General features: G+C 44.2%; 1 protein-coding gene across 2 annotated transcripts; it reads left to right on the top strand.

The window, feature by feature from the left end:
- Positions 1-1,436: 1,436 nt before the first annotated feature.
- Positions 1,437-16,704, top strand: dis3l2 (DIS3 like 3'-5' exoribonuclease 2). Of its 2 annotated transcripts, none has more exons than XM_053503662.1 (21): positions 1,437-1,521; positions 4,337-4,818; positions 4,901-5,052; positions 5,913-5,966; positions 6,062-6,163; positions 6,266-6,419; positions 10,861-10,919; positions 11,004-11,233; positions 11,774-11,947; positions 12,048-12,127; positions 12,282-12,394; positions 12,477-12,584; positions 12,674-12,907; positions 13,857-13,936; positions 14,030-14,213; positions 14,319-14,405; positions 14,572-14,719; positions 15,005-15,135; positions 15,237-15,341; positions 15,442-15,546; positions 15,805-16,704. In XM_053503662.1, exons 2-21 carry the CDS (start codon positions 4,341-4,343, stop codon positions 15,904-15,906), a joined length of 2,880 nt encoding a protein of 959 aa, XP_053359637.1. In that variant the 5' UTR covers positions 1,437-1,521; positions 4,337-4,340; the 3' UTR covers positions 15,907-16,704. The 2 variants fall into 2 exon arrangements, with proteins under 2 accessions (XP_053359637.1, XP_053359628.1); XM_053503653.1 differs by having other exon boundaries at positions 4,892-5,052.
- The last annotated feature ends 277 nt before the right edge of the window (positions 16,705-16,981 follow it).

The following is a 16,981-nucleotide window of genomic DNA, read 5'->3' as shown; positions in this document are numbered from 1 at the left end:
TGTTACTTTACAATCAACTAATCACACAGGACAGATGTAAACACACTCCTCCATCGGAGCATATATGTATACTAACCATGAGCTGGAGCGATGTTAGCGGTTTGGTGCCGGACTTCAGAAACACGCTGATCACTAGCACTCCGAACACCAGGGTGTAGTACGTGATAGCCATGACCTCCTCAGACCTCAGAACATCTGGACTAAACCGCCTGGTCTGCAGACTCTGATTTATAACCCAATTATAACCATGATGTCACCACCATTCTCCTGACTGTTCTCCTTATCTGCTGATGATCATGTGACACCCAGGAAGCATGCCAGTCATGGTGTGGGTACTGATAATTACAGCATTTACGGCCTGTAGACCTCGATCCGACCGAGATATGGAGGTCACAACACCATGACTCATTACCTGTAAATGGACCAGGAATGTGGTGGATAATAGTGCATAAGGTATGTTTACAAACATACTGGAATAAGCTAAATCAATGAAAATATTGCAAACACAGGAATTTCCCATAGGAGTTGAGAACTCTGTACTCTGGGGAAATCCATAAAGATTGTATGTAGAAACTGTAGTAGAATGTTCTTGCGGTAAATGGGTTGTATGTAGAATATTTTTGGGATGCTAAGAACACCTAGGTATTCAATGATCAAGCATATGGGATGGTGCAGGGCCACAGGGCCACAGTCCTTGAAAGTTCCTTTGGGAATGTCTGATAAGGACTGTCTCAAAACAGTAAACCCCTGGACTGGACTGGCCAGTCCCAACCAGTGCACTTGCACAGGTTGCTAGAAATGAAACAGCAGGTCTTTAGGGGATGATGTACCATTACCAGTACCTTCAGAGACTGGGAGGTTTACATCAAAGATTTGATTAACACCGCTGCAGTATAGTAGAAAACAAACTGTTCATGGGTGCTGGTCCCTGATATATTAGTTAGTTCAAGCAACTAATCTGTCTGGGAGCTGATGTATCCTGGTGATCAGTGAACTCCTGACTACCTCAAAGGGCCCGAAGCGTGCAGGTTCCCAAGTGTTGATATATATGTGGAGCAGGTTGGACTCCTAAACGGAAGGTCTGGAAACTGAAAGTTGCTGGTACAATGCTGGTAAAATTACAGCAGTGGTTCACACCCCTGGTCTTGGAGGAGACCGTGTCCCATGTTTCCCCACACACCAAGTTTAATTCACAAAAAGGCTGGGCTCTCCAGGTCCAGTGCTGGGAACCCCTGTCTTAGTGATGATGGGGCTGAACATATCAAATTATATTCATTAATATTGATAATAATAAAAATTATATAAAGTTTGTATAAAGTCTGGTTTGATGTGGAACCACTAAACAAGACCCATCGCTTAAGTACTGTTTCCATGGTAACCACGTGCGCGCGTGTCGCCTCGGAACTTCAACTCCCAGAATGCACCGGTGCGAGTTGACTCTTGACCCCGGAAGTGTAGACTGTCCCGTTTTAAACAGCTCGGTTTGGAGAAAGGCTCGTGATTTGGGACAGACATTACCGGGTGAGTGTGAGATTATTAACAGAGATAAATAAAGACTGACGCGCTGTGTGTCTCTGTCTGTGTCTGTGTCTCTGTGTCTGTGTGTCTCTTTAATCAGAGTAAACCAGGGAAGGTCAGTGATGCTAACCGCGTAATAGCTCTGTGTGTGTGTGTGTGTGTGTGTGTGTTAGCAGAGTTAGCTTTAATACAAGGGGGTTTAATATAATGTTATAAACAGATTAATCACAATGATACACAAATTTATCACACACACACACACACACAAAGTGTGAGTGAAGCTCTGTACATCTGTACTGTTAGGGTTTAAATCAGGAGGAAAAGATAAACAACAACATCATCATCATCACAGCTGGACAACAGTCTCTCTCTCTCTCTCTCTCTCACACACACTCACACAGTCACAGAAAAATATTCTCTCATCATGTCTGTGTTGCTGTTTGTCTGTCTGTCTGTCTCTCCACCTGTCTGTCCATCTGTCTCTCCACCTGTCTGTCCATCTGTCTCTCCACCTGTCTGTCTGTCCATCTGTCTGTCTATTTCTCTCCACCTGTCTGTCTGTCCATCTGTCTCTCCACTGGTCTCTTCACATGTCTGTCCATCTGTCTCTTCACCTGTCTGTCTGTCCACCTGTCTGTCCATCTCTCTCCACCTGTCTGTCGGTCTGTCTCTCCACCTGTCTGTCCGTCTGTCTGTCCATCTCTCTCCACCTGTCTGTCTGTCCGTCTGTCTCTCCACCTGTCTGTCTGTCCGTCTGTCTCTCCACTGGTCTCTTCACCTGTCTGTCCGTCTGTCTCTCCACCTGTCTGTCCATCTCTCTATCTACCTGTTTTTTCGTCTGTCACTCCACCTGTCTGTCTGTCTGTCCATCTGTCTGTCTATTTCTCTCCACCTGTCTGTCTGTCTCTCCACCTGTCTGTCTGTCCATCTGTCTCTCCACTGGTCTCTTCACCTGTCTGTCCATCTGTCTCTTCACCTGTCTGTCTGTCCACCTGTCTGTCCATCTCTCTCCACCTGTCTGTCCATCTCTCTCCACCTGTCTGTCTGTCTGTCTCTCCACCTGTCTGTCTGTCTCTCCACCTGTCTGTCTGTCTCTCCACCTGTCTGTCTGTCTGTCCATCTGTCTCTCCACTGGTCTCTTCACCTGTCTGTCCATCTGTCTCTCCACCTGTCTGTCCATCTCTCTATCTACCAGTTTTTTCATCTGTCACTCCACCTGTTTGTCTGTCTGTCTATCTGTCTGTCCATCTCTCTCCACCTGTCTGTCTCTCCACCTGTCTGTCTGTCCATCTGTCTCGCCACTGGTCTCTTCACCTGTCTGTCCATCTGTCTCTTCACCTGTCTGTCTGTCCACCTGTCTGTCCATCTCTCTCCACCTGTCTGTCCATCTCTCTCCACCTGTCTGTCCGTCTGTCTCTCCACCTGTCTGTCCGTCTGTCTCTCCACCTGTCTGTCCGTCTGTCTCTCCACCTGTCTGTCCGTCTGTCTCTCCACCTGTCTGTCCATCTGTCTGTCCATCTCTCTCCACCCGTCTGTCCGTCTGTCTCTCCACCTGTCTGTCTGTCCATCTGTCTCTCCACTGGTCTCTTCACCTGTCTGTCCATCTGTCTCTCCACCTGTCTGTCTGTCCATCTGTCTCTCCACCTGTCTGTCTGTCCATCTGTCTCTCCACCTGTCTGTCTGTCCATCTGTCTCTCCACCTGTCTGTCCATCTGTCTCTCCACCTGTCTGTCCATCTGTCTCTCCACCTGTCTGTCTGTCCATCTGTCTCTCCACCTGTCTGTCCATCTGTCTCTCCACCCGTCTGTCCGTCTGTCTCTCCACCTGTCTGTCTGTCCATCTGTCTCTCCACTGGTCTCTTCACCTGTCTGTCCATCTGTCTCTCCACCTGTCTGTCTGTCCATCTGTCTCTTCACCTGTCTGTCCATCTGTCTCTCCACCTGTCTGTCCATTTGTCTCTCCACCTTTCTGTCTGTCCACCTGTCTGTCTGTCTGTCAATCTCTCCACCTGTCTCTTCATCTCTCCACCTGACTGTCTGTCCATCTCACCACCTGTCTCTTCGTCTCTCCACCTGTCTGTCTGTCTCTCCGTCTGTCTGTTCGTCTCTCTACCTGTCTGTCCATCTGTCTCTCCGTCTGTCTTTTTGTCTCTCCACCTGTCTGTCTGTCTCTGTCTGTCTTTCCACTGGTCTGTCTGTCTCTCCACATGTCTCTCCGTCTGTCTGTCCGTCTTTCTAGTCAGATTTTGTTACAGCATCACACAAAACTGTCTGTACAGACTTTACTGAATCTCCTGCAGTCTTTAGATCTCTGGCTGAAGTTTAATCTGCACCATCAGTGAATCTAAATGTGGAGTAAAAGTGATGTTATGAACAGTTATGTGTGGGATTTAATAATCTACTGTAAAATAATCTACTAATGCGCTACTGTCTCAATGTAAACAAACACCTGCACCAATAGATATTAATTAGAAAAGATAAAGTGAATATTTTTACCGGGATTAGTTCATATTTTCACTTTGGCTGAAATAACAGCGCTGAAGTGGTATAAGTGATTTTAACACGCTGGAGTGGTTTTAAGACAAAACTTCATCTTTATCCTTTTATCTACTTTTTCCATTTCTCATCTGTGACTTTACTCTCCAATTACCGAACAGGGAGTGTATGTCATGTGACTTGGTACTTGAATATTATAACGAGCCCTGGTCACATGACAAAGTAATTAAATATTATAATGAGTTCTTGTCACATCACCAAGTACTTAAACACTATCTGTCTGTCATTAGAGGATCTTCACCTCTAAAGTTTATGTTTTTTAGACACATGGATGAGACAATGGAGTCGTCCTGTAAACCGAGCGAAGCTGCAGACACAAATCAAGCTCAAAACCGGGTCAAAAGTTCTCAGAAAGCTGCTAGAACCCAGAGAACTCCTCAGCAGAATGGACCGTCCGAGTCAGACACGGGACACGAGAACCAGACGGGACCTGGCCTGAAGCCCGCTAGACGGCGTAAACCTCGCAGGAGCAAGCAGACATCTGGAGGGGCGGAGACGGGGATCGCTGATGAGCTCACACACTCCGCTCCAAACCAGGTACAGAAGAAACACAAGCCCAAACACGTGAACATTGACGACTCCACGCCTCTGAGTGATGGAGGAGGAGGAGGAGGAAAGGAGCAGAGGAAGAGGAATAAGAAGCGGAGGCATCAGAAGAAGCCCACAGAGAACGTGGACGATAAAGCGTGCAAGTCTGGAGCTGTGGAGACTTGCGGCACGCCACTGAAAAACACTAAGGCTCAAGGTAAAGGTGTAAGGAGTGCAGGATATCATATAGAGTCATAGTACAGTAGTTAATGCAACATTAAGATCATAAGTGTGTGTAGGTGTGAACATGAGCCCGAGCCCAGCAGGACAGACCAACAGGATGGACAGAGAGAACGGTCGGAGGAACAGAGGGAGGAAGAGACGTCTGTACGAGGACTACATGTCTGTTAAAGACGTGTCTGATGGGCTGAAAAGGGGAGAGCTTATACAGGTACAGGGACACTCTCTTTATGATTTTGAAATAGCTTCTCTAAAATAAAACAAAAAAAAAAACTACTGAAGATGCATTTTGTTAAAATTGCAAAAACTGATCATTGTTTTTTTTTTTTATTAAATAAAAAAGTGTCTGTTGCTCCAGTGTAAATGTTTTAAATAGTCTTACTAAAAACTTCAAGCAAAACTTCAAGAATTTCAAGCAATGATAGCTGCCAATAACAATGATGGTGTTCTTTTTAGCGTCCGACTTAAAAGAAGAAAACTGAAAACTAGCGGTAATACATGTCATTGAAGGTTAAAGAGTAAAAAGGTTAAAGTAAAAAATAATCTCTGAACTTTAATGTAATCAGTGATATTATTATTATTATTATTTGAGGTTGAAGCCCACGTACATGTCTGTGTGTCTCTCTGTACAGCAGAACTCTCTGTCTAACTTATTAATACAAAGAAATCCCATTCTGTAAGGTTGAGTATCTTACGCCTTGTTTACACTAAGTTGTCCTTCTTTGGTGGTCAGACAAATACACTCCCTGTTCGGTAATCGGAGAGTGAATCACAGATGAGAAATGGAAAAAGTAGATCAAAGGATAAAGATGAAGTTTTGTCTTAAAACCACTCCAGCGTGTTAAAATTCACTTATACCACTTCTTATATTCACTTTATCTTTTCTAATTAATATCTATTGGTGCAGGTGTTTGTTTACATTGAGACAGTAGCGCATTAGTAGATTATTTTAAAGTAGATTATTAAATCCCACACATAACTGTTCATAACATCACGTTTACTCCACATTTAGATTTTACTGATGGTGCAGATTTTGATGGTGTTATTTATTAATTAATTTATTGTCCTCAGGGTGTGTTGAGGATAAACCCAAAGCGATACCATGAGGCGTTCGTTCCCTCTCCTGTAAGTATTTTACTCGCTCGCTTGTAGTTGCTTCCTGGTTGCGTAGACGACACCATACGGCATTATCGTTTACGTTTTGGTGTGTTCTGGTACAGGACGGGTGGGCGGACATTTTCCTAGACGGGATGGTGGCACGGAACCGAGCTCTGAATGGAGACGTGGTGGTGGTGAAGCTCCTCCCTGCTGATCAGTGGAAGGTGAGGGATGTAGACGCTCCAGCGCTGGTGAAGTGTGTGTGTGTGTGTGTGTGTGTGTGTGTGTGTGTGTTAGTGCTCTTACATCAGTGTGTTGTGTTGCAGGTGTCAAATGGGGATGAGAGCGAACAGACGAGTGCGGAGAAAGTGCGACAGGGCGAGACGGTGCCTGATGTTATAGTGGAAGCTCAGTATGGTGAGGAGGAGGAGGATGATGAGCTCTGTAAGAAAATGGATGCAACCTCTCTACAGGATAAAGGTGTGTGTGTGTGCGTGTGTGTGCAGATTGTTATAATGTGAGTGAACAGGGGTGGCAAGTATTATTCCCATTCAATTCAATTTTATTTGTATAGTGATTTTAGCAATTGTCATTGCCGCAAAGCAGCTTCACACAATCAAAAGAGTTATTTAAATTTGTATGAAATGTGAATGTGTATGAATCAAAATGGTCAGTTTGTTCCTGGTCAGTAAGCCGAGGGCGACAGTGGCAAGGAAAAACTCCCTGAGATGGTAATAGGAAGAAACCTTAAGAGGAACCAGACTCAACAGGGAACCCATCCTCATCTGGGTGAAACAGAAAGCAGTAAATGATCTGCATTTATACAGTGTGTTAGGTGGGAGGCAGTTCAGCTATAATAGCTGATGTTAATTGATCTTAATATGGAGTCCAGGTAGTTATTGAAGACTCAGGTAGACTTGTCGGAAGTTCCAGTTCTGAACTATCGAACTGTCAAGTCCCCAGAGAAACAGTTGCCAACACCAGTCGAGGCCAGAACCGTCTTCTAGGTAGAGAGAATCATCCCCAGACACCAGACGCATCCCAGAGAGACACACGGGGCATCCATGTGACGAGATCTTCAACCAGAAGCGGGGCACCAGGATGGGTCAGACAGGTCGGAGGGCAGAGGGAGTCTGGATCACTGGCAGCTCAGGAACGACATGTGTAGCTCGACAGAGAGAGAGAGAAAGAGTGAAAGGGGGAGACAGAAGGAGAGAGGAAAGAGAAAGAGGGGGGAAAGAGAAGAGATGGCAGTTAGGTATGGTCACAGTCACACAATGTATAATGTGAATGTATATTAACTGTAGAGTGCAAGCAGAGACTCCGGCAGGACTATGACAGCATAACTAAAAGGGAGAGCCAGAAGGAAACACAAACATGAGGGAGAACTGAGATGTAAAGCAAACAATCACCTCACCGTCAGCAAACCTGAGTGATCAATGAGAGTGAGGAAGACAGCATCCAAACATACCAGTTCACCATAATACTCTACGTCCATGAGTCCCCCAGATCTGCTCCTTTACCTAAGGCTAATCTATTTATAAAAATGCTTGGCTAAATAAATAGGTTTTTAGCCTGGACTTAAACACTGAGACTGTGTTTGAGTGCCGAACACTATTTGAAAGACTATTCCATAACTTTGGGGCTTTGTAAGAAAAAGCTCTGCCCCCAGCTGTATTTTTCATAATACGCGGTACTGACAAGCAGCCTGCATCCTTTGATCGAAGTAGGCGTGGCGGATCGTAAGACACTAGCAGTTCACTCAGGTACTGCGGCGCGAGACCATTTAATGCTTTATATGTCAAGAGTAGTATTTTAAAATCAATGCGGAATTTCACAGGGAGCCAATGGAGTGAAGATAAGATAGGGGTGAGGTGCTCATATCTTCTGGTTCTGGTGAGGACTCTCGCTACTGCATTCTGGACTAGCTGAAGCTTATTTATGCATCTAGCTGAACAACCAGACAGTAAGGCATTACAATAGTCCAACCTAGAGGTGATAAAAGCATGAACTAGTTTTTCTGCATCGTTTAGCGACAATATATTTCTTATCTTGGCAATATTTCTGAGGTGAAAGAATGCTATCCTGGTAATATTATCTACATGAGCTTTAAATGAAAGGCTGGAATCTATAATCATATCAAGGTCTTTTACTGTTGCACTTAATGGAACAGAAAGGCCATCTAAAGTTACAGTGTGATCTAAAATTTTACTCCTAGCTGTATGCGGTCCTATGACTAGAACTTCTGTCTTATCCGGATTTAGCAGAAGGAAGTTAATTAGCATCCAATTTCTTATGTCCTGCACACATTGCTCAACTTTAGTAAGCATTTTTTTCTCATCAGGTTTTGCTGAGACATATAGCTGTGTGTCGTCAGCATAACAATGAAAACTAATACCATGCATAATTACGGATTATGTTGCCCAGAGGAAGCATGTAAAGGGAAAAAAGCAGTGGAACTAAAACTGAACCCTGCGGAACGCCAAACTCTACTAGAGAACATGCAGAATAATCACCATTTAAGTCTACATACTGATAACGATGGGTTAGATAGGATCTGAGCCAGGAGAGGGCTGTACCCTTAATTCCTGCTACATTTTCTAATCTGTAAAGAAGAATAACGTGATCAATGGTGTCAAAAGCTGCACTGAGGTCGAGTAATACAAGCATAGTTACACAACCCTGATCAGAGGCCAATAGAATGTCATTTACTACTTTAACGAGTGCTGTCTCTGTACTGTGATGAGGCCTAAATCCTGACTGATACAGTTCATGTATGCTGTTTCTATGTAGATATGAGCATAGCTGCTCCGCTACTATCTTTTCCAGAATCTTAGAGATAAAGCGGAGGTTTGATATTGGCCTGTAACTGGACAGCTGACAGGGGTCGAGGTCAGGTTTCTTAATTATTGGTTTGATAACTGCTAATTTAAAAGATTTTGGAACATAACCAATGCTGAGTGAAGAATTAATTATTCTCAACAGGGGTTCTGTTATTGCTGGTACTATCTGTTTAAGAAAATGTGTCGGTACAGGATCTAATATACAGGTGGATGAATTTGAAGAAGAGATGAGTGAAATTAGTTCATTCTCTTCAAGGGGAGTAAAGTATTCCAGGTTCTGATCTGACATGGCTAGTTTAACATCTGCATCAATTACATTGTTCTGTTTCGAAGCTTTAATTTTATGGCTAATATTTACAATTTTATTATTAAAAAAGTTCATGAAGTCCTCACTATTGCATGATGTTGTTGTGGAGATTTCTGCAGTGGTCTTATTTCTGGTTAATTTGGCTACAGCATTAAATAAAAATCTAGGATTATTTTTTCTATTTTCTATAAGAGTGGAGAGATATGTTGATCTAGCTACACTAAGAGCTTTTCTATAGTTCAGGATGCTCTCCTTCCATGCTATTTGAAATACTAACAATTTAGTTTGACGCCATGTACGTTCTAATTTCCGAGCGTTTTTATTTTTTAAGTGCGCGTGTGATCGTTATACCAGGGAGCGAGTTTCTTATCTCTAATAATTTTTCTTTCGACTGGAGCTACATTATCTAAGGTATAACGGAACGTCGACTCTAAATATTCAGTCACCTGATCGAGTTCTGTGGAGTCAGACGGTGATCTAATCGAAGTTGGGAACTCTGGGAGATTACTGATAAAACTCTGTTTGGTAGTTGATGTGAATGTACGTTTCATACGGTAGTGCGGCGCTGTGCGTACATTATTACTGTGACACACTTGAATTGAGACAAGATAGTGATCTGAGATAACTTCAGATAGTGGAATTGTGAATAAATTTCTTATACTTAATCCGAAAAATATTATTAAATCTAAAGTGTGACCTGCTTTATGAGTGGGTCCTACTACACACTGATTTACTCCTACCGAGTCCAGTATGGACATAAATGCTGTTTTCAGAGGGTCTTCTGGATTCTCAAAATGAATATTAAAATCTCCAGCAATTAACACTTTGCATTCCCATGATGCTGTTCACTGTACCAAGTGCTGTGTGAAGTCTTGAACAAAGAACTGCTTCTATTCTCGCAAGTAGTGTTACTCCATACAGGCGAGGAACTGTTCCACTCTTAGTATTCTGTTGGTGTTCTGATTCTCATATTCTTTTTTTCCCCGGGACTGGCGGAGTTAACCCTGGGGCAAGCAGCATTATGCTTGATTTCTCCCCTGGAATAGGTGCTAATACCCCTTTTTCTGGGACAAGAGGACTGTGTCTCCCTGGATAGGCACTATTCCTCCTTTCCCTACCAATGGCAATGTGCTTTATTATTCCATACAAGCAGGGAACTTTTCCAGTCTTAGATCTGTGGTATTGTTTCTTTAACACAAGGAGAGGCAGCGTTCTGGTATTTTCCCCCGGGACAAGTGGCGCTACCACCTTCCCCAGGACTATTGGCATTCCACCCTTAATCTGGGATAGGCAGCGTTCCCCCTTTCCCCCAGGACGAGCAGCATTACCCCTTTCCGACGTTACCACTCTCACTCCCCGGATGGCCGACGTTGTCTCCTGTCTAAAGGGTGGCCATTGTTCACTCTTGCCCCAACAATGGGACTGCTCGTTTTCTTTAGATAGAGATAGACACAACAGCGCTCTGACTCACCTGGCCAAAGGTTTACGTCTTTTCCATCAGGAACTGTATCGAATGTGCTAAAGGTCAGAACCGTCATTTACTAACACGACTTTATGGCTTAATGGCTGCTGCTTGTTTTGCTCATTTGGTCAGTGATGATGTAAACAGACAAAGGTCAGGTGGAGCAGGGATGTTCAAGATTGTTCCCCCAGTGATTCTTTCATTGTTGCTGAAGATCTTCTGATTATGATGATGAAGAGCTTCAGTTTACTCCTTATCACCATACGAGTCTTTTAAACCCTACTGTTCCTCTGTTTTTCTTTCTCTTAGCTCCGCCCACAGCAGGTCCACCCAGTCTCTCAGGGAAAAATGTTCAGCGCACAGCAAAGGTACATCATTCTCCAAACACGTGACACTGAATTAACCCTGGGGTTTAATGTAATCATGTGGGGTGTTTGTGTTTTATTAAACAGGTGGTGTACATCATGGAGCAGAAACACTCGAGGGCGGTGTCAGGGTTTGTTAAGCTCATCCCCGACAAGCCCTTTGCCTTGTTCTCGCCCTCGGATCACAGAGTCCCTCGAGTGAACGTCCCGCTTTCAGATTGTCCTACAGACTTCCCCTCGCGTCCTAATGACTATTCCAATACACTTTTCATCTGCAGGATCACACATTGGCCCCCAGACAGCCCCTTCGCCCAAGGGTATGCACATTTAAAAATTAACACATTAGTCTATAGTTGCCACTGTGGGGGTGTCCACTGGTTGGGGTGGAGGAAACGGGTAAAGTAAATAATATATCAGACTAAATGAAGCAACTACTTCTGGCTCTTACAGGAGGAACCTTAGATGTTTCAAAGATCCCCCTAGTCTCTTCACTCCCCTGTCAGACATTCTTTTGTAAGATGCCCAAATTGCCCATTTTTCCCAGGATAGATCCATGGCCACTGTGTTTGAGGTGCAGATATTTATCGTGGGCCTTACACACGAGTGTCCAGTTTAGATAATGACAAAAGTAACCAGTAAACCAGTCCAACCTTGTTGTTAAAATTTAGTTGTGACCTGATAACCTGTTGAGAAGTACCCTTTGATGGTGTCCAACTCCCTACCATAAACGTTTCAACTTGATACAAAGTATTCAGGATCTAACGATGGGTCTTTCTTTGATGTTCTCCTTGCGTGGCCTTGAGTGTGTTGTTCTTCTGCTGTTCCGATCCTCCTCCTCCTCCTGTCACTCTCTGCAGGCAACTGATGAAGTCGTTAGGCCAGGCGGGGGTCATTGAGCCCGAGACGGAGGCCATGCTGATGGAGTACGACGTGGATTATTCAGAGTTCACGGACGAAGTGTTGGCGTGTCTGCCTCAGGGTCGACCCTGGACCATTCCACCTGAGGAGCTAAAGAGGAGGCGAGACCTCAGGTATCATCAGGAGCATGGGGAACAGATGCAGATTACATCACATCATCCCACACTTCAAAGAAACTATTCATTTATTCTTGTAATTATTGTGACTTTGCAGGAAGGAGTGCATATTTACGATTGATCCGGCCACAGCCCGAGACCTGGACGATGCCCTGTCCTGTAAACTACTTCCTGATGGTAAGTGTGGGTGTATTTAATTCGCTAAGCAAACTAAAGTAAGCATGCACAAAGGTCATTGTGTGTGTTTGTGTAAAATGTGTGTGCGCTTTTACATCATCCGTGTGAAAGCTAACGATGTGTTTAATGAGTGTCCGTGTCGAACTGCGTGCAGGTAACTTTGAGGTGGGCGTGCACATAGCAGACGTGAGTTATTTCATAAAGGAGGGGAGTGTTTTGGATTACACCGCCAGCAGGAGAGCCACCAGTGTGTACCTCATTCAGAAGGTGTGTAAAGGGACGCTGTGATGGCTCACTCATTTCTAATGAGAGTGTATACGGTGCTGTATTATTTGATTTGTGTGTGTAGGTGATTCCGATGTTGCCGCGTCTCCTGTGTGAAGAATTGTGCAGTTTAAACCCTCAGAATGATCGTTTAACGTTCTCCGTCATCTGGACCTTATCACCCGAGGGGAAGGTAACACACAAACACACACACACTAAATAGCGTTGACTGAAACGTACGGGATGGTTAAGGTGCTAATTTGCCAGTGTGTGTGTGTGTAGATCCTGAACGAGTGGATGGGCCGCTCGGTGATTCGCTCGTGTGTGAAGCTGAGTTACGATCACGCTCAGAGCATGATCGACTCGCCCAATAAAAAGTTCGGTGCCGATGAACTCCCCCAAATCTCACCCGAGCACTCGGTGCAGAGCATCCTCCAGGCCGTCCTGCACCTGCACACCATCGCCGCTCACCTGCGTGCACAGCGCTTCAGGAGTGGAGCCTTACGCCTCGACCAGGTAAACCGCGACGCCGCGGGGTCCGCATGCTACATCCCAAAAGTCAGACAGCCGGTTCGTTGGGAATCAGGAACCTGAGGAGACCTGATAAGGAAATGAAGGGATTTTTTAGGAAATTTTAGCAATTTGATTGCTAAGGGTTGGAAATTTGCTGGGGGTGGCAGCATGGAGACTTGAGGAATACAGGTAAGTAACAACACCAGTAATTCAGGAACATTTCTATGTGGGAATACAGGGAATTTCGGATTAGAATTCAGGAGTTACAAGGAGTTGGCATCATCAGGATGCTTTAATCTTGCAATGTGGAGCTTCTCTTATCTATAGCTTCATTTATGTAAGAGGTTAGTGCATCAAAAGGTTGCAGGATTCAGGAATCTGAGTGATTAGAAACGAGAGGATGATGTGGACGTCTGGGAGTTTATCAGTATGTCTACAGTAATATATACACTACAATAAGTCCTCTACATATGAACATTTGAGTTACGGACTTTCGAAGATACGAAAATCAGCGTCTTAAATCTTAAAAGTTAGTTGATATGTCCGGTGTACCTCATTACGTGCATGTAGCGTGCATCCCAGGATGTCCAGAAGCAGGCGTAAAATATTGGGCGATGAAGCTGGTACTGCTAAGAAGCGCGAGCTATAACGACGAAGACAAAAGTGAAAAAAATTGGCAGGTCAAAAGATGGGACACATCGCTTGTTCTTTTAACATGAATCGTTCATCCATCGCCACGATTCTAAAGAAGGAGCACAATGTTAGTTGTATGCTGTGTATAGCCAAGTATGTTGGTATCCTAGTACCTAGACAATGTTTAATGACAAAGCAGACTTATGAACGAGCTCTCGGATCAGAACTTGTTCGTATGTAGGGGACTTACTGTACATGGTCTGTGATTTGTGTGACGTCACTAGTACTTGGTCCTTACCAGACGTCCTTCCTGTTTTAGATGAAGCTGGCGTTTACTCTGGACTCGGGAACGGGAATGCCCCAGGGCTGCTACGTCTACCAGTACAGAGACAGCAACAAGTGAGTGTGTGGGCAGGACGGCAGTGGTGGAGATTACCTTATTGTTATTGGTTAACATGGATATATGAACCTCTGTGTGTGTGTGTGAGACAGGTTGGTCGAGGAGTTCATGCTGCTGGCTAACATGGCCGTCGCTCACCAGATTTACCGCTCCAACCACGAGCTGGCGCTGCTGCGACGTCACGCCCCCCCTCAGAGCCGCCTGATGGATGCTCTACAGGAGCTGTGCGATCACATTGGCCTCAACATCGACATGAGCTCAGCGGGAGCGCTGCATGTGAGCCGCCCTCACTCACTCAGAGAGAGGTTCCCTCAGAGGAACCCTGACACAGCGCATTATTGTTAAGGATATTAATTATTGTTTTTATCCTTTCCAACCCAGAGGAGTCTGGAGGAGGCGATCGGAGATGATGAGTACAGTGTAGCCCGGAAGGCTGTACTCACACACCTGTGCGCCCGACCCATGCAGGTGTGTCTACTCACCGCTTCAGTGTGGGAGTGTACCGATCTGGATTTTACTCTACAGTGTGTCCATTGACTTAAACTATAATGCCGGGAATTATTGGTGAAGTTTTACCTCAAGATGTGTGTGTGTGTGTGTGTGTGTGTGTGTGTGTGTGTGTGTGTGTGTGTAGATGGCAGTGTATTTCTGTACAGGCGTTCTGCAAGAAGAGAACTTGTTCCATCACTACGCTCTAAACGTACCGCTCTACACACACTTCACCTCTCCCATCCGCCGCTACGCTGACATCATCGTCCACCGCCTGCTGGCCGCCTCACTCAGTGAGATAATCGCAAACACACACACATCATGAGATGCGCTCTCATCTGATATTTACATATACTGTGTATGTTTTAGAATCTTTTACCTTTACTTTTATTCATTTGTGACTCCTGAAGTGGTTCACTTGGATTTTACTTCTTTAATTTGTAAATGAATCACTAATCAATTCACAGACACACAAAATATTTCCTTATTTTCTTCCTCGGTGTTAGCCAACATAAAGAGCTTCATAATATATATAATGTATATGTATGTGTGTGTGTGTGTGTGTGTGTGTGAGACAGAGTGTGGACCTCGTGTGCATCTCACCCAGGATGATGTTCAAAAGCAGGCCTCTCACTGTAATGATAAGAAAATGGCGTCCAAGAGGGTTCAGGAGATGAGCACCGAGCTGTTCTTCAGCGTCTTCGTCAGGGTAACACAGCATGATGTACTGTTCTCTGTGTGTGTGTGTGTGTGTGTCTTTCATACGGACTGTACCTCATAGCTGGTTTGTGTGTGTGTTTGTTTGTTTAGGAGTGTGGTCCTCTGGACTCGAAGGCGATGGTGATGGGGATGCTAGATAAATCCTTTGACGTGTTGATGCTGGACTACGGAGTTCAGAAGAGGATCTACTGCAACGTCAGTACACAAATACAAATATACAATGAGAAAGGATGAGGTCGTGCTGATTTAAAACTTCTCGAGTGTGTGTCTGTGTTTGTGTGTCTGTGTGTTTCAGGCCATCGAGGGTCTGCAGTCGTTTAATTTCCGTAAAGTGGGTAAGCGTCCTGAGATGACCCTGGTGTGGACTCCTAATGAACCAGAGGACGACTCGGTTACACAGGTATGACATCATCACCTTTAGGGTTTTTTCTGAATGATGACCTCACCAGCCTTCACAGTGAAGCACGGTGGTGGTAGCATCACGTTCGGAGTTCTCCATAGAGTTTTTTGGGTTGTCTCAGTCTAACACAGAGAAGAAGCAATGGGGGGCACATACTTAAACATACATGCACCTTAAAACCTGTTCAGAGTAATGTGTGTTCTATTGCTACTGTAATATTGTGTGTGTGTGTGTGTGTGTGTGTGTTTGTGTGTGTAGGAGATGTCCCTGTTCTCCGTGGTGGACGTCCGTCTGACTGCGGGTGAAGGTCCTCTCAAATGCACCGCCAGGCTGATGAGACCCACACACACCCCGTCCTAAACACACACGTGTGCGCACACACATTTTATTTGGTTCGAGCTGTGTCAGGTTTTAACTGGACGTATTTCACATCAACACACACATCAGTTAATTAGTTAATATGTTACAATGTATTCCACGTTAACAGTGTGTTTGTGTGTGTGTTTAAGACGTAAGTACCGTGCTTAATCACGTCTCCGATTAACACGCCGTTAATGACATCACTTTTACTTCTGCACATTTTTAACCCTAGAGTTTGTAACGTAACTGGAAACTCTGAAGTGTGACATGTTCTTATGTGACCCGAGGGCACCAGGATTTATGTTTGCCGTTGTGTCTTGACTACAGGTTTATTTTATTTTTTTTACGTATGTAGTGATTTTTAATTTAAACTAACTAAATTAGACATCACGGAGGTGATGACCCACAATGCCACGGTGCAGTCTGTTTACAGTAAACACCCGAAACTCCCTTCTTAAATCGACCTGCACGTTTCTGTTCTCATGAACCTCTGCTACAGCTTTTAGTTTTTAACCTTAACTCTAAAGCTGCACATCATCCAAGTGTGTAAGATGGTTAAGTTCTCCCAGTGGGAGGAGTTTAAATATATAAATATTTTTTCTTTTAACACAACAATACGGTAATGCTCATTGTCGATGCACATCATGATGTCGCCGTGCCTTTTTATTTTATTTTTTTATTTTAACTCCATGCTTCAGGGAAATGTTTTTGGTGTTTAAAAAAAAAAACTAAGAGTTTTAATTTGTGTTAACGATGAACTGTGCCTGAGGAGAATTAAATTATTTCCATTCAGAAAAATGTGCCGTCCGTTTTAATTATTTGATCTATGATTATTTTTATTGTACAGAAATACAAGTTAAAATACAATATTAAAGAGAAATGGAAGTTATATAGGATACACACACAAACTAATAATAAAGTAGCTCTGGAACTAATGGGAACAATGTGTGATGACGCATTCTGGCCAGTAGAGGTCAGTGCTGACTTTTAGCTGCTGCTGAGTTTGGCAGATAAACAGTACTACTCACAGTATTACAGGATTTACATTACAGCAGTTGGCAAACGCTCTTATTTA

The sequence above is a fragment of the Clarias gariepinus genome, chromosome 1, assembly GCF_024256425.1.
Source record: "Clarias gariepinus isolate MV-2021 ecotype Netherlands chromosome 1, CGAR_prim_01v2, whole genome shotgun sequence".
NCBI lineage: Eukaryota > Metazoa > Chordata > Actinopteri > Siluriformes > Clariidae > Clarias > Clarias gariepinus.
This window is presented reverse-complemented; position numbering and strand designations above follow the sequence as displayed.